At 32.7% G+C, this 18,576-nt stretch overlaps 1 protein-coding gene across 50 annotated transcripts in view; it reads left to right on the top strand.

The window, feature by feature from the left end:
• LOC126742793 (uncharacterized) overlaps positions 1-18,576 on the top strand; it is a 255,085-nt gene that overhangs the window by 173,689 nt on the left and 62,820 nt on the right. For all 50 annotated transcript variants that reach the window (XM_050449953.1, XM_050449852.1, XM_050449861.1 and 47 more), the window contains 10 exons: positions 778-816; positions 873-929; positions 984-1,100; positions 1,296-1,364; positions 1,729-1,788; positions 1,842-1,895; positions 8,205-8,267; positions 8,317-8,427; positions 8,483-9,542; positions 11,000-11,063. In XM_050449953.1, the coding sequence (XP_050305910.1) occupies positions 778-816; positions 873-929; positions 984-1,100; positions 1,296-1,364; positions 1,729-1,788; positions 1,842-1,895; positions 8,205-8,267; positions 8,317-8,427; positions 8,483-9,542; positions 11,000-11,063 (1,694 nt within the window). The remainder of the gene's footprint in view (positions 1-777; positions 817-872; positions 930-983; positions 1,101-1,295; positions 1,365-1,728; positions 1,789-1,841; positions 1,896-8,204; positions 8,268-8,316; positions 8,428-8,482; positions 9,543-10,999; positions 11,064-18,576) is intronic.

Genomic DNA, 18,576 nt, shown 5'->3' with positions numbered 1-18,576 from the left:
TGAAGAAAATGAAGATGATGGCAAAAGCGAAGGTGAGACTGTTCCGACACCTACAATTGACGAGACGATTTCTGCTATTGAAAAGATAAGTTGTTTTATTTTATCCAGAGAAAATATTTCTATATGAAATACACAATTCTTTAAATTTATTAGAAGATTTTATAGATAAGGAAAAATGGACCAATTTCACACAAAAAAAAAATAAAACTTCTAGACTAGACTTCTTAAAAAAAAAATTATAAACATATTGATATGCATACATATTATGTAACACATACAACATACAAAATTTTAGTTTTATACGAAGAAAATACTTTTTTTGGTACTAATAAACAATAACCCCTTAATTAGGCGTTTTTTTCTGTAAGTTTCGAAGGTAAGAAGGTGAAAGTAAGGTTTCGAAGTAAGTCGATTTTTCCATAAGTCGAATTTTTTAGTCTGTCCCTTGAAGATTCGAGTTAGAGAAGTTTCACTGTACTTTATGGCAATTTAAACTCATCCTAAGATTATAATTTTAAAAATTGTAGTTTTACATCCCTTAGGTCTGAGTTTAGAGCGCATTTAGTTGTTTCAAAATCCTTAGTTTAAAAAGTTTTCTTTCTTTTTTTTTTTCTTGTCTTAAAGTTACTTTATCATTCATATACTAGCTGATGGAATTAAATGGTTAATCGAAAGAGTAGCCTAGGCTAAAATTTGCCATTTTCTACTGCATTATTACCAATGAAAGACAATTTATTATTATGATTAATCTTATTATTTAATGATATTTATTTATAGGCCAGGACACTCGGGCTATGGGACCCCCTTGGTGCTAAGGCAAGTTAGAAAATCCTAAAATTATTAAACTAAATTTAATTTTAGTTGTTTAATAGGCCAAGAGATCCCGGCTATGACGAATATTTACGGAAATATGGCGCTCCTGGAACAAGGTTTGTCCTAAAGAAAAACTTTAATTTTAAATTAATTTTTAAATTACCTAATAGACCAGGAGACGAGGATACGTTCGGCAGTCCTGCTTACAAGGAGAAATACGAATCGGGCTTTAGAGACGGCTACGGAGACGGTTATGGGGACGCCACCACACAACAAAAGTTTCTGTGGTACAATCCGACGTTTTTTAAATGAAATTCTTTAAATTCAAATTCAAAATACTTTATTTCCTTATAAAAAGAAAAATAATTCTAACTAAAAACTAATTGCAAGAAGATTTACCTAGTTGTCTTAAACAAAAAACGATAGTATCGCGATTTTTAAAACCCTTGAAATTCCTTTAATTAGAAATTCTAAAATTCTAGGCCAGGAGATCCGGGCTATCGCGATAAGGCGGCCATGGCCGGTGTCGCCAGTAGCATCCAAGCTTTAAGGTATGTCAGAATCAACTGATTTTATCGACGTCAGCATAACCTCATAAAAAGAACAGTATCTTACTTTTGACATCTGTCAAGATCAACTGACTTTGACAGCTTTTAGACTCATTCAATCATGAGACAGTTGTCAATATCACATAACTAATAGATCTAGAGGCCATAGAAAAAAAACTCCTGAAAGTTCTGTTCAGGGTTAGGGATGACTTCAATTGCCTGAAGTAAATTTAAAAAGCCACATTAAGGAAATCAGTCAATGACCTTTTTTTTTTGACAGAATATAACCAGTTAATTTTTTTTATATGTCAGATTACTCAAAAAAAGATACAGCTTCATTGAGGCCTTGTTTTTAATACATTTCCAGGCCATGGGATCCCGGCTATCAAAGTAGAAGCGTTATAGGAGGACCCACGGGATTATCAAGGTTAATCATTTAAATAATTCAATGCAGTGTTTAAATTTAAACTTTATTGACAGACCTGGCGATACCAGTTTTCAACGTGGAATGCTACCTGGGGCCACAGGACTGAGGTACGTTTTAGAAGGCTCTAAAGAAAAAATACGTAGTTATATAGCTAAGAATAAAAAAACAATTATTTTTGTATTCATATTTTTGTAAAAAAATATGAGAAAAAGTTTCTATAAATATAGGTTTGGAAATGCACAGTTTTTATGATACAGGGTGATAAATTTAAAAAAAAAATATTATTTAATATTATTAATTATTTTTCTAGGAGAACTGACACTTGTCAATGTCAAACCTCCATGCAAAAATTATTCTTTTGTTTTCCAAGGAACTTGTGATTTTTTTAGCAAAAATTAATAAACCAATTATGTCCAGTGGCATACAATAAAACGGTATTTATTTTTTTTTGTTAAAAACGAAAAGAGATACAAAAAAAATACAAGAGGCAAAGAAGTTGTATTTTTAAATGCTTAATCAAACAACAAATATTAAAGTTGACAAAAAGGCACTGGTGTACATTTTTTTGCCAATAATATTTGGTAAGATGTCCCCAGGACACCACTGGACTTTATAATTTTAATCTAATTAGGGCTAAATTACCCTCTTAAGTAATAATTACATAATAAGTACTACAACAAGTAATACTGCCAAGTTTCAAAAGAATCGTTTAAATATTTTTTTAATATTAAAAAAAATATATATACAGGGTGTCTCACGACGAATAGACGCGATCGATATCCCAGAAACTAATTTTTCAAAAATTTAAAAAATTTGGCAACATGGCATAGTCAATGGGGGTTACACAACTAAAATATTTTGACAGTTGTGACGTTTCTGGTTATACCGGAAGTAGGTGTCAACTTCGTTATTTTAAAGGGAACACCCTCTCTATTTTTACATTTTTGGCTTTCACGTGAAATTCTAGGTATATTTTGTGTATAATGTCTTATACCTAAGTGTAACCGTTTTTGACATATTTTTAATTTCATGTGACAACCTATGTTTATAAGCCCTAACATAATTACCGATTACTCCCTTTTAGTAGCCTTTATTTATTGGTTAGTTTCGGTTTTATTTTAGAAGAAGGACCACTTTTAAAGACTATTTTAATATTTGGCTAAAAAAAAGATACAGGGGGATCAAAAACTAGCATTAAAAATTAAAAAGGAAAAAGATCATTAAAAGTCAATTTTTTTAAATGGAAACCCCTTATTTTTACAATTTTTTCATAAAGATAATTAAAAATAAGGTTAACTTTATATAAGGTTATCTAGTACAAAAATTGATAGTTTCGGAAATATTGACAGTCTAAATTTGGCCTGAAATCTAATATTTCTGGACAAAATCCCTAAACGTGTGGCAATCAAGTCAAATGTACATATCCTAAGGTTTTTTAAGGTCGGTAAATTCAAAATGGCGGCCAAATTGTATAAAAAAAATAGCGTTTTGAATTAAAATCAACTTTCCTTTACGTTTTCGGGGTCGCTGAATTAAAAAATTTAATTTGTTTTTTGATATTCAAAATGGCGGGTACAAAATGGCGGCCGACTCGTATAAAAAACAGCGTTTTAATGTTAAATCAATTTTTATTTACGTTTTCTAGGTCGCCAAATTCGAAAATGATATTCATTTTTTTTTTAAATTCAAAATGGCGGAAACAAAATGATGGAGTTTTTTGCAAAAAACCAGTTTGTATTGTATTGTAACCAGTATTTTACTATTATACATCAATATTATTTCAAACATAATTGTATATACTTTTATTATTAGATATTCTGATTCCATAATTAACAGAACCATTCCAATAACGACTTTCGTATGTCAAAATCGAATTGAGCGAACATAACAACCCGTCTTAACCGTAATTTGGTGTTAATCTGCTCATTTCTTGGTAAAAAATGTCCTCTATTTTTGAATGTATTCTTTCTGATATCAAATTCAAATTCAACGAGTATAAGAACCCCCCTTTAGCGCGATGTCGTCTGAATCCCATCTTTTTTCGAAGAAATGTCCGCCATTTTGGATCCGCCATGTTGAATTTATTGATTCTCATGTCAAAAGGGGAAAAAAATGGAAGGTTCTGCCAACGGTATTTGGTACATGATACTTTACACAAAATGAAATACTTCTTACCTTATAGCGAGATCTCGCGCGATCACAACTTATTTGATACACAAAGTTTTTTTTTCATACAAAAACAGCAACGTGAAGCATGATAAAAATAGGGGGTTTCTATTTAAAAAAAAATTACTTTTAATGATTTTTTTTAATTTTAATTTTTAATGCTAGTTTTTGACCCCTCTGTATCTTTTTTTTAACCAAATATTAAAATAGTCTTTTAAAGTGGTTCTTTCTTTTAAAATAAAACCGAAACTAACCAATAAATAAATGGCTACTGAAAGGGAGTAAAATATGTCATAAACGGTTACACTTAGGTATAGGACATTATACATAAAATATATCTAGAATTTCACGTGGAAGCCAAAAATGTAAAAATATACAGGGTGTTCCATTTAAAAAAACGAAGTTGACCCCTACTTCCGGTATAACCGGAAACTTCACAACTGTCAAAATATTTTAGTTGTGTAGCCCCCATCGACTGTGCCATGTTGCCAAATTTTCAAAATCTTTGAAACATTTGTTTCCGAGATATCGATCGTGTCTATTCGTCGTGAGACACCCTGTATATATACAGGGTGACCACGGTAACTTTGGCAAAAATTCTAGGGTAGGTAGGGGCTCCATAGGCAAGTATTTTGAGCACAGGAACCCATGTCCGGAAAAGCCCCCATTCGGAGATAGGGCTGTTTTAAAATTGGACCCTTCGCGGCAGGTGGGTAGACAACCCAACGTACACGAAAAGTTTTTTTTACTTTTTCTGAATGCCATGTATTTTTTTTGTCAATGCCAACGGTAAATTTTTGACGGAAACTTCAACCTGACTGACAGTAAAAAAAATATGTTTCTTACACGTTTGTATGAGAAAAAGTAAACGATGAACCGGCTAACTTTCCGCGAGCTTGCTAATGTGCATTTAGTTTATGGAGCTACAGGCAGCAATGCATTGGCGGCTCAGTGCTTGTACGCTCAGCGATTTCCACAGCGTGACCAGGTACACCGCAGCGTGTTTGTAAATATCGACCGTACACTACGGGAAACGGGATCATTTCAAGTAAATCTTGTACTTTAAAAGTATTTTTTTATTGCCAAAGTATACATTTATTGTAAGTCGTTTATACAGGACTGTTAACTAGGTACAGCAGGAGCGAGGACGACTGCGTCTAGCACGTGATGGACTTGAAGATGCTGTAATGGCACGTATTGCCGACAATCCCCAAAAGAGCATTCGTCAGGTCGCTTCCGAAGTGGGTTGCAACCACGGGACGGTATGGAATATCTTTCACAATTTACACCCATTTAAATTGAAGAAAGTTCAACATCTCTTTCCTGACGATCCCCCTCGGCGCCTTCACTACTGCCAGTGGTTAAACCAACGCATTGGGGAAAATCCTGATTTCCTGCGGTATGTTTGTTCCACCGACGAAAAGGGCTTTTCTAGAGAAGGTATGTTTAACGCCCACAACAACCATTTCTGGTCGGAAGAGAACCCGCATGCCATGCATGTCCGAGGATATCAAAAGAAGTCTTTTGTTAACGTTTGGGCTGGCTTTGTCGGCGACCACTTGCTTGGTCCATACGTTCTACTCGCCCGCTTGAATGCAGAAAATTATTTAATATTTCTCCAAGGCCAGTTACAGGAATATTTTGAAGATTTGCCCCTACAGATTATTAATAACATGTGGTGGCAGCACGATGGTTGTCCTGCGCACTGGCCAAGGCCGATCCGGGACTATTTAGATGAAATTTTCCCCAATCGTTGGATAGGACATGGGGGTCCCATTGCGTGGCCACCGAAGTCTCCTTATCTTACGTCACCAGATTTCTTTCTGTGGGGCACCATGGAACAAATGGTGTATCAAACACCTTTGGATTTGGAGGAGGACTTAATTGCGCGAATCGTAATGGCCGCAGAGTTCATTCGAGAGCAGCAGGGTGTTTTCGCTCGAATGCGAACTTCATGGCACCAACGGATCGATAAATGCATCCAGGAGAACGGGCAGCACTTCGAACATCTGTTGTAGTGCTCCTGTCCATCACTTTGTTTTTGTTTTATTTTAATCCTGTTAATTTAAGACTACTTTATCTCCGGTATTTTTTCTGGAGAGCTTTATTGCAATTATTACATCTTTTTGTTTTTAAACTAAAGCATTTAATTTGTGGCTTGTATACGATAGGTTGCCAGGATTGCCTTATTGCTTTCCCATCTGGCGCAAAAATTTCAATTTTAAAACAACCGCTCAATTCACAACATTTGATTCGACTAGTGCGGTCTGTGCGGATATAAATCGTGATTACTTCCTTAACCGCCAAATCAACCTGACATTTGACAAACTATACGTGGTATTCAGAAAAGTAAAAAATAACTTTTCGTGTACGTTGGGTTGCCTACTCACCTGCCGCAAAGGGTCCAATTTTAAAACAGCTCCACCTCCAAATGGGGGCTTTTCCGCACATGGGTTCCTATGCTCAAAATACTTGCCTATGGCGTCCCTATCTACCCTACAATTTTTGCCAAAGTTATCGTGGTCACCCTGTATATTACCATGTATCTTGAAAACTGTGTATTTTCTCATATTTTTTTACAAGGAATCGCCCATTGAAATATCTCCGTCTATTTTTCACCTTGTATTTAATACTTTTCGAGATATTGACGTTTACTATAGTTGGTCCTTCGAGCCGGATTTTTTTATTCAAACACCAATACTTCAGCAATTTAGATAACTTTATAGTATTGAGAAATTCTGTATTTGATTTATTATCTCCATTATTAATTAAAAAAAAAAAACACTAATATATGCAAATTTTTCAAAAAAGAAATTATAAAAATCATTATTGTTTAGGTCATAAAAAACAACTACTTATGATCTCTTATAAATTTCTAGTCACTTCAATACTTTCGATGATATTAATGTTTATATAATTCGTCCTTCGAGCCCGATTTTTAGATTTAATTACCAGTTTCTGGGCATATCATCCAGATAACCCAATAGTGTGTAGGCTCATTTAAATCACTTTTATAAAAGGTCAAAACACAAAATCTACAGCAGAGATACTAATAGAAAATAGTACTATACTACGTACTACTTCCAGTTGTACAAAATAAAAATAAAATATTTAATTAAAAAATGTGTAAATGCCTGGAATCTAATCTTATTGTGTTATTGAGAGCCATTGATCAATCCTGGAAAATAAAAAAAGTTTTTTCAGGATTTGAAGGGCAAAAATTGTATCAAAACTCCTGGAACTAATTGTAAAATAATGCATCATATTAAAAATTAGTAGTAGATGATCACAAATGTGATGCTGTAGATTTTGTGTTTTTACCTTTTATAAAAGTGTATGACCAGCATCTTTGGGATAATGGATGAATTTTTCGAGTCATTTTAACCAACATACCACTATTAGCTTTGTAGAAAAAATACTAGAAGAAGAGACTAAGAATTCACATTTTTCAATTTTTTAAGGAAATAATTATTGTATGCTTTATAAGAAAACAAATATTTTTGTAAGTTACTCGTTTCTTTAATACTTTCAAGGATATTAAGGTTAACATAGTTGGTCCTTCGAGCCGGATTGCTGGACTTAAGTCACAACATCTCGGAAAATAATACAGATAACCTCATCTTGTTTAAGCTCATTTTAACTAGTGCAAAATTCTTTATTTATTAAGAAAAAATATTAAAAAATGCAAATGACAAAAAAAAATGTTATTTATGTAATAAGTATGTAAAATTATTCTTTTTTTAAGAATCTTTGTAATGACAATTTTTATGAAGGAAAAAAAAGGGATTTTACACATGTGTACAAACATTTTTTCTACTACCGAAGAAAACATTAAAAAAATAAGAAATACCAAAATACTTTACGCAATAGTAAGTAAAAAAATTACTTTACCCAATAGTGGTTAAAAAAAAACGTCATAAATATTTTTGACAAATTATAAATTGAATGTCAAACGTCAATTTACTTCTTACGCACTAGTGCATAAAAACCAGAACTTATATGGAGTTTGAGCTCAATTTAATAAGCCCAAAATTCTCTATTAATTGTTAAGGAAAAATACTTTAATTTTTAAAATTATACAAATAAAAAAATTTTTTATTTGATCTCCTCTAATAATTTTCCCTTGTCTCTAATACTTTCCGAGATGTTGATGTTTACATAGTTGGTCCTTCGAGTCGGAATTCTGGTCATCAATTTTGGGCTGAAAATTCTCTGTTATTACTCTTGTAAATCCATATATGTAATTTCAGGCCTGGAGATCCTCGATATGGCAGACAAGCCAGAGACAGATCACCTGGAACAAATGGACTTGGGTAAGTCAACTTTGAAATAACATAAAAGTTTTTATTTAACCTTCCATAGACCTGACGAGCTTCAAATGTTATATTCGAAACCTGCGTACCAACACGGTTATAAGGCGGGGTATAAGAAAGGACTTGATGATGGAAAAGTCGCCAGCAAAATACTGATTACGTAGGGTTCTATTTTTTTTTAATGGGGATTTTTAATAAATTTTTAACTTTGACAGGCCAGATCCCAGTCTCAAGAAGAAAGAGACTTACCAGGAGCCCGTTGCGCGAGGATGCAACCCTGCTTGTTCCAGAAAACCCCAACAGTCACCGCCACCTCCCAATTATTCATATATAGAGCCCCAACAACAGGAACCACCACCAGTGGATTATTCTTACTTGGAACCCCAAATCATCCTGATGCCATATACGGCTCCTTTACAAGCCCAACCAGCACCTCCCAGACAACAGGAGCCACCACCATCAGTGGATTATTCTTACTTGGAACCCCGAATTATCCTGCCATATGCGGCTCCTTTGCAAGCCCAACCAGCACAGGAACCACCGCCATTCGATTATTCTTACTTGGAATCCCAAATCATCCCGCCGTATGCGGCTCCTTTGCAAGCCCAACCGGCACCTCCCAGAGAAAGAAGTAGACCGAAGGCACCGGACAGACGCTCCGGAGTACCCCCGAGAGCCCCGAGGGAAAAGGAACGCGGTGACAAAGAGGAACCACCCAGAAAACCCGAACAAAACGTGGGCGAAAAGGACCGTACCGAGGATAAAGAAAGAAAATCGAGAATCCGCCCTGAAGACGAGCCTAAGAAACCTAAACGTGAAAAATCCGACAGTCGCACCCGTACTAAAACGAGAGAACCCAGTAACGAGTCCATGGTGCCATCCGGTTGGCTCTGTTGGCGCACTAAGAAAGGCGAAAAGGAACCGCCACAGGAGAAAAAAGAGAGAAAGAACAGAGGTGCAGGGTCGAGTAAACCTGCAAGGGATCGAGCCGAGTCCAGACAGGAGGACAGACGGGATCGTAGCAGGAACAAGAACCGCAGTAAGTCTAGGGAAAAATCTGTGGAGGACAAAAGTAGATTGAGGAGGGAGCAAAGTAAGAGAGATATGAGAAACAGAACGGTGGAAAGTGGAGAAAAGGTGGAGAGTAGTCAGCCGGGTGACGAACTTGCCAGAAAACCAGTAAGGGAGCAGCCAAGAGAACAACGTAGAGAGAGACAAAAAGAGCCTTCCAGAGAACCGCCTAGGGAAAGAGCTAGAGAGCAGCGATCAACTAGGGTAAGTACTAAGTAGTAGTTCGATTTATATTTCTTTTTCTTATTATACAATTTCGATTACCAGAGGGAAACATTTTCAGAGTATAATACAACCATTATTTTTGTGTTTTTCAAGTCTAGGGATTTCTCTACTTTTAGATATTTCTAAAATAATTCCTGAAATAAGTGTATTATTTATTTTTCAACAAAACTTGTGTTCGAAGTTTCAACTTTTTTTTGGTTCTTGATCTAGGGCGATTTAGTTTTTAGCGCATTTTTATTTTTTATATTTTCCAAGTCTACAGTGTGTCCCAGGATGGGCGAATTTATACGTAAAAATTACAAAAAAAATTGTAGTTGACCGTTTGCCATCTAGCCCTGGTTGATTAAAAAATAAAATTTAGCATATTTTTATTTTTTTTAAATTAAGCATGCCTTGATACGAGCATTTCTTAAATTTTATGTAGATAAAAATATATGGTATTCGGGCATAATTTTGCATTCTAAACAACTTTTTCTCATATCTTGCCTAGAAATACTACTGTGTCTAGTGAAATTTGCTAAATTTGTTTTTTTTTTAATGAAGCAGGGCCGGATGCCAAGTATATTACAATATATACAAGATTCTGCCGAGTATATAAGGAGCCGCCATCGCTGATCTAAATAAGCGAGATCTAAATAGCTGAAAAATAAATACAGTAAAAATAAATGTTTCTAGTAGTCGTGAGTATATATAGTAGTGAAATAAATTGTTTTAATTCATATCTAGCGAACGGGAAAAACGCTACACTGAGTAATTTCCTATTTTATCCCAGATACTTAAAGCTTTTTTATGTTTAAAAGAGCATTTTTGAGGCCAATGCACAGAAATCTAATTTTTTGACGTTCCGATCATTTTTATTGTCATCCTCAGGATACTATCGATATTTTTCATGTTATTAGTATCAAACATTAAACTTTTTCACTCTAAATCAATTTATGTTACTTAGAACTTCAGTTTCAGTAGTATTAGTACTAACGATCAGTAGTAGAATGTCCTAAGGATGATAATAAAAATTGAGGAAGGAATCTTCGATATAAGCATAAATTAGATTTCCACCCAATTTCAATATTTCAGTTTATTCCAGATATTTGGAATACTTACCCATTCATAAAATTTAAAAAATGCTCCTATCAAGGCATGCTTGATTTTTAAAAAATAGAAATATGCTAAATTTGTTTTTTTTTTAATAAAGACAGGGCCAAACGGTCAAATTTCAACCCAAAAATTTTTTTGTCATATTTACCTATAAAATCGCTCATCCTGCGACACACTGTATAGGGATTTCTTCACATTCCTGGAATTGGTATCTCATTATTTTCCTAAAAAAACGTGCACTCAATAATTTCAACCCTCCAGCGACTCGTCTCGTTTTTTTGCCCCTGGAAAATTCAATTGTTTGAAAGTCTAAGAAAAATCCGATATATTTTCAATTCCAGTATCCAGAGAAGGAAAAAGAAGACCCCAGCCGTACAAGGGAACCACGGAAGCAGACGGGAGATGGTAAATCTTAACTTTATTTGAGCAACCAAGTGACAAATTAAAGACTTTAAATAGCCGTATATTAGGTACGAAAAACTGAATCAAAAAACGCTAAAAATACCTTAAGTAACCTTTGGTAAAACTACTTTACAAAAAACTGCTGCTAAAACTAAACGTGAGAGTGTCTTCACTTAACCTAGATTAACCTACTTGCGGAGTGTCCAGCGTCATATCAATGTAAAAACTTTAAGGCACGTTCGGGTTCCACTAAACTAAAGCTACAATTCTACAAAACGTGACTGAATCTTGTTGGGTTGTTTTCTCGAAGGACCACTCATCCAGCTATGAAACACGTTCAATTTTTATATATATTTTTTTTATTTATTTAAACTAATTATTTTTACAAATTAAAGAAAAGTTTTAGAAATTGATATATAATCATGTTCCTTCACGTTCTTGTTCTTCTTGATAATGATGTAATAATCACAGAACACAAATATATAGAGAAGTGGTGGTTGCATACAAGCTGAAAGAAATTCTTCTGACAAATTTGCTAGCGTCCTCTCGCTTGACAACGGAAACTGTTGTAACCAACTTGACAGTTTGACGTGCCTAATTGGACCAATGAAAATAGTGAAAGGCGTGGCCGGCCAAATTAAGGCGGGAAATCAAATTTCATTAATTCGTAATATCTAAAGCAAGCCTACTCAAAAAGGTTACTCATAGAGAAAAGGGCCTTTTTGATTAGGTGTAAGCATCAGATGTTGATCTGATAAAAAAATAAAAATTTTCAGCTTTATTTTACAAATCTAGTTAATTTACTGCAATAATCTGCGACAGTGTACTAACATTAGTGTACGACATATCACCAATTGGACAAATGGAAATAAAACAACGTTTTTCTTTAATACATTTATTATTTAATTTTCCTGAAAAAAAATACTTAAAATGATGTATATAATATACAATCATTTATTATAACAGACATTATATAAATTGGAATTCATCTAAAAATGTTTAAAAGTATTTTGCATTGAACTACCCTAATTTTAAACAGATTAGAAAAGGTTGATAATTTTTTGTGCTATTTTCTCATCATACATCTAAAGGCATTCTGATTAGGTTAATAATATCTTAATTTTAATAACACATAGATTCAATAGAGGATAAATTATCCTTATTTAATATGTACTTGTATCTGTTTGATAAAGAAAAATTAAACAGATTTTAAAATTATTTCAATTATAATTTAAATATTAATTTTTAAAATTAATTAAAAATTCTATAGCAGTATTATCGAAAGAAACAATATATCCATCTACAAAACAAAATAAACTCTTTAAAAATGAAAACAACTTGTTAGCAACTTACATAGCATATAATTGTTGGTCTCTTATAATACTAACAACATATCTTGGAACTATAATATTAATAAAAACTTAATTCAAGGGCTGATGTTTACATAAAATAATAAGGCTTTTAATAATAATAATAAGGCTTTTATTTTCAACCACTTACAGGAAATACAGAAAGAATTGTGTACAAAAGGTTTAAGGTTTAACACATTAGCTGTCGAATATAATTAATAGTAGTTCAGTACTCGCCGCATGTTCCGCTGGCATTTTCGCCGATCCTAATGGGTTCAGTAATGAGCGGCATTTAAGCAAATTTGATTGGTTAAGAATTTCGCGTCCGTTTTTAAATATTTATGCATTGAAATAAAAATAAAACATCTTGATATTTTAAAATAATTCGAATTCTCGCTAAAGCATCAGTATATAAAAATATAATTACTAATGAACGTTTTTAGATATATGCGTATACCTACATGGGTGTTTCTATGTTCCTACGAAACATTACAAGAAATATAAATTATCTCGGTGTTTCTATAAATATGTTCCCATATTGCTCTGGGACATATGAAATGCCACTATAAAATACACCCTATAGTTTACGAACCTTCTCCCCTTATTGCGATTTTGCTCAAGTATAAAACTAACATTCTTATTTTTTGTGCTGTTCTTTTAAGGTGTAATTCTTATTAAGTGTGTGTCCAAATTCGAAGATGATAATAAACTGGTAAAAAGTAAACGCATATTCACCGCACGGAGAAAAACGAAATTAGGAAAATGTTTGTTGCTTAAATCGAATTTTCGACGTTTTAGTACATTTTAAGTTGTTTATAGCAAAAAGAAACTGAAATCTATTCATAATCCTAAAATATCGCAAGTAAGGATACATATTATACATGTATTAAAAAATAATATAAGTATTTAGTATTGACATGATATTTAGGAACTATTTTATTATTTAATAATTATTATTTTAGTGAGAGAAATTAAAAATATTGCTACTTAATGTAAAATCACAGATATAACTAGCTACCTCGGTAGTTATATCTACTATAGCTACTCAGCTACCTTCCTAGATAGTTACATATATATTTGGGGTAAAATCCTCTCGAAAATAAGTAAACAAATAAAACAAATTTTAGACCAGGAACTTTTATTCAAATTAAAATACAAATATATTTGTCCGGTGTACTTAAACTTTATTTATTAAAAATTTACACATTTTTCTATAAAAAGTTACAATGTTTAAAATATATCAGCAATACAGACGTTGTTTTAAAACTCGAATATATTTTAATTTTTTTTACATTTCGTAATACCAATACTTTTGTTTAAATAAACTGCAGTTTGTAAATTGTGTGGAGTTTTTTTGTTAACAGGTAAAAAATTAAATTTAGTGTAATGGTGATCTTGTAAATTGACATTAAGTTTTATACCTTGCCTAGGACGACCAGCTGATATTACCTTTTTTCCACTTAAACACTTTTTACGTCGACCAATTGCTGTAGGTTGTACACCTATAAATGAGGAATGTTTTCTTCTTAATTGTTTATTTTGTGCTGTTTTTTTTCCATTTTTAACAGGTTTAAGTCCACTATATTTACCAAGTGTATGTAATGCACTAATAAGACCAGTTTCTGTTTTTGCAAATTTTTTCGTATTACTCAGCATTTTTTGCACTGCTGGGACAAAAATATTTGGTTGGTTTTGTACACCTTTTGTTATTCTATCAAACAAATTTTCAAGTTCCATTTTTTCTGTATCCAATAGCTCAAAAATATTGTTTTCATCCTTCTTTTGAATTAAAGTACACAAGGGTTCTTTATAAGTTTCCTCAGGAATTTCCAAAGGCTTCAGTACGTTACTACTTGGCTTACTAAGGACGTTATTACTTTCAAATATTTCTGTATTGCTTACGGAGACAGGAATTTCTTTCAGCGGCTTTAACCAATTACTAGGCCCCTTTTTTCCTGTGGCTATGTAATACATTGTTTGTTTGGCATTCTCAGAAACTAAATTAAAACCACTCTCAAGCTTGTCTTCCATATGAAGAATCACAGCGGATGCATGTGAACATAAACTGCCTGTTGTGCCTTTAGTACAAGAGCAGGTACCATTAATAATGTCTACCCAAAATTGGTTCTTATTTTCACTAGAAATTAGGTTAAAAACACCCTGCATATCAATACATCTCTGAATCTCATAGGACACATTGCCTTTTTGTTTGGGTAACATCCTTTTTAACATAGCTTTTGGGTATCGACCATTCGTGAAATCTATGAGTCTTTTTTCCATATACATTTCATAGCGAGTAAGAATATAGTCAACCAGCTGAATGATACTAAAGGCCATAACTCTGTTTAGGATACAGTCCTTTACAATTCGGAAAACCACCTCTACATAATTTGTTGTGTTACTACCTCTTAACATATATTTTTGTCGATAACAGGTAGCCCAGTCCTCTTTGTAATTCCATAATTTTAAATAATGGTTTATGAAAAGAGGATACTTTTTTGAGACATTACTGTTGAGAATTACTGTATGGTGCTTTAAAGCTTCTTCTACATTTAAAGCATAAACAATGTTTTTTATCATGAAATATAGCTCTTGTCGATTAGATTGCAAAATGCCATGCTTGGTGTCACATAACCAAGTCCAACATGCTTTTAAAAAATGAAATTGGCACAACAAAAGCACAGAACCAGCAAATTTTTTTTTAAGGGATTTCTTTCTTTCAGGTCATTGTCAGTTAAAAATACTGTAGGGTATCTTTGTTTATAAAATGAGTCAGGCGGTAATATATTTTTCATTTCCTGTAATGCTTCATCAAAAACATACTCCTTTTCAGTATCAGTTATGATGACTCCAAGTGGCAAGCCACCTGCCACTGTTATTGTTATAAAGAAATATACTCGATGTCTCTGTTTGTCCATTCCGCCAGAAGCATCGACCATTACCAACTCTCGACTTTGACTTATGTTTTGATGAGCTCGAGACATAATTGGAGTACACAAAACTACAAAATAGTGATTATCATCTTTGGTTTTACAAAGCTTTGCTCTTCCTTGATTATATGTTTTAGTGTATTCATCCAATTTTGCTTTTAAATTTTCTAACATCAAATTTCCTAAAATAAAATAGGTTTATTGTTAAAACCCACGACTGCATAGGTAGATCCAGGTTTTTCAGTTTGATTATTTGTTTATGTTTTAGTTAATTAGTTAGTTGTAGCTCTCGCAGCCTCACGGTAATATTTTTTTTCATTACGATACAACCTTATGTCTTTTTGTATAACCCTGTATGTTTATATATGTATATGTTGTACCCCCCTAAAATGAACCCTGGATCTACCACTTTGTACTTTAAAGTAACAGCAAAATGTTAAGTAAAATTACCTGTAAAACATCCATACTCTTTTGAAAACTCCTTTTCAAACAATTTATGTGCTACAGAAATTGTCGGGACATAATGAGAATCTGCTGCAATTTCATAAAAATTTTCTGGATTTTCCAGCAACAAATCTGTTTTTAAACAATGCAAGGCCGATGAAGGGTTATGACCTTGTCGAAAAAGGCTCTGAAGTTTTGCCTTGGTCTCATCTGACATGTCACGATTTTTTAAAACTGCTGCACTAATAATGCAATGATTATGCGTAGCCTTAAATGTTACAATAGCTGGCCATTCAGCAACAAGATGGTCTACATTTTTAGCTCTAGATTTGGCTATATACCTAAAAATAATAAAAACATAGGTAAAAGCATCCACACTTTTATGGAGTTAAGATTTTAGCTTAAAAATATTACAATCCTTTTAATGACAATATTCAGCTTTGCTAGACAATCTGTATTTCGTGTAGATCTTATTCCCTTGACTCTTTTATCTGTAAGATGAATGCAACGTAGATCAACCTTGTAAATATTAATTTTTCCATAATTTGGATATGTAGCAGCTTTTCTCCAGCTGATTTTCGTGTGTTGCTCATAATTCTTAACCCAAACCTATTGAAAGTATAATATTTTAAAAATTCAAAAATTAATAAAAGTGTTTAATTAAGTCCAATGCATTATTTGCTACTGAACTGATTTGCTAGTGAACCAGAGCCTTTACAGTTTTATAAATAAATATTTAATAACAATATTAATTTAAAAAAAATGTATTTGTTTACTTGCCTCAGCAGAAGACTTTAATTTAAAACATTTTCAGAGCAACCCAGATAATAAAGTTTTATCAATTAAATAGTGATATCTACTTGATCGAAATAAATAAATAAATAAATATGCCTTTTATTTTTAAAATTACATAAACATAGCTGAGAAAAAAAAAACATTATTAAAAAAAAAGTAGCATAAACCACTGGCGCAGTCTAGCTTTAAAGAGCTACTCTACTGAACCAGAAGCTATACTTTACCATCAGTAAATAAATTAGGTAGTTAAAAAAAAAATTATCTTAGGCAAATTAATTAGTAAATTACAATAAATTATTAATTAAATATTACAATCAGAAGAAACTAGAAGAAACTTGCATAACAAACATTAAATTTGCCAGAAAAATTGCACAAATAACAAAAGCCACTAAAAAAAATCTCCATTGGTTTGCAAATTAAATAGATGTTCCTTGAATTTTATTTTAAAAGATTGAATTGATAAATTAATTAGGTTTGTTGGTACTTTATTAAAAATATTTGCTGCATTATAAGAATATGACCTCTGAAACATGACACTATGATGAAGTGGAACCGTAATTCTTTTAGAAAACCTTATATTTAAACCATGAACAGTGTCCCGAAAAATTAGTCTCTGAAAAGCCCTCTGAAAATCCATGTACAGAACATCCACTTGACTTTTGTTGTTTAGGGCTTGACATATGTATTCGGAAAGACAACATAAATTAGTGATGTAAACACAACATAAATGCGTGTAATTGTTTGGGTCTACAGATTTCAAAAAGCTTAGAAAAATTGCATAGAATTATTATCGGTCTATAGTTTCTAAGTTCTGACTTGTCGCCCTTTTCAAAAACTGAAATAATTCGCGCGATCTTCTAACAAGATGGAAACAAGCCTGTTTCAATGGATAAGCTAAAAATGTGAGCTAATGGTTTCGCTAAAGGTGTGAGTCTTTAACTGAAAAGCTTGGAATAGAATCGGTACCACATGTTAATCTGTTTTTGAGTTTTTTGGATGCTTCGATTAGATCGGACTCTTGAACAGGATTAATTAAGACTGTATTTTGATTATGCAGTTAAGTATGAGGAACAAAGTTGCTTGCATCTGAATCAATGAAAACGCCCTGGAAGAAATTAGCAAAAGCCTCGACTATTGACTTAAGATCCAAGAACTCGTTATTGCCATCTTTCACCACACCTGGTATTCTGGAGTCGCCCTTCTTCATCTGTATGTATGTCCAAAACTGAGAACTGTCAGCGTGAATATTATTTTGTAATTGACGTAAATAATTTAGAAATTTACTATCAAGTAGTGTTTTAAGAGTTAGTCTAGCATTTCGAAATATTTCATAGTAGTTTTGTGTTTTTTATATTTTTTGTGATCTAATTTTTTATTTTCAATTAAGCGAATGATCTCAGAAGTGTACCAAGGGAGATATCTTCATTTCCGATTTACTTTTTAATGGTACAGTGGTTTTAAAAACATTACTAATTAAGTTATACAAAATGTTACAGGCTTTGTTAACGTCTGTGCATTCAATCAATTACTTCCAATTGATATTCAAGATTAATTCATATAGAAGAGGAAAATTTGCCTTACGAAAGTTAAATGCCTTAGGAGCAGTTTTGCGCAACCCAAATGAAGACGATTTTTCCATAATTAAATTGTCAACATTGATAAGTAAGAGGAGGTAATAAAATAAAAAGAAACTCTTAAAAAAACACCTGTTGTAAGAAAAACATTCATTCTGATCCATTCCGGGTGCTCAGGTCTCTAAGTCTCTATTCCTATGTCTGGTCTCAGTGAACACAGGAAGTGGTATGATTCGAGCATGAAATCAATTTACTAAATGATTCATGTGAAAAAAAAGATAAAATAAATATGTATTGTAGTGTAAAGCCAGCAGTATCAGTATTATTAAAATTTGTGGGAAGAACTGATCAGAAGAAATTCTATAGCTCAAAGTTTTAATAAAATTTACATTGCATATAGCTCTCCATGTTTTTCTTGTAATGG

This window comes from Anthonomus grandis, chromosome 1 (genome assembly GCF_022605725.1).
Source record: "Anthonomus grandis grandis chromosome 1, icAntGran1.3, whole genome shotgun sequence".
Classification (NCBI taxonomy): domain Eukaryota; kingdom Metazoa; phylum Arthropoda; class Insecta; order Coleoptera; family Curculionidae; genus Anthonomus; species Anthonomus grandis.
The sequence above is the reverse complement of the archived record's forward strand: the minus strand, read 5'-3'. Positions and strand labels throughout refer to the sequence as shown.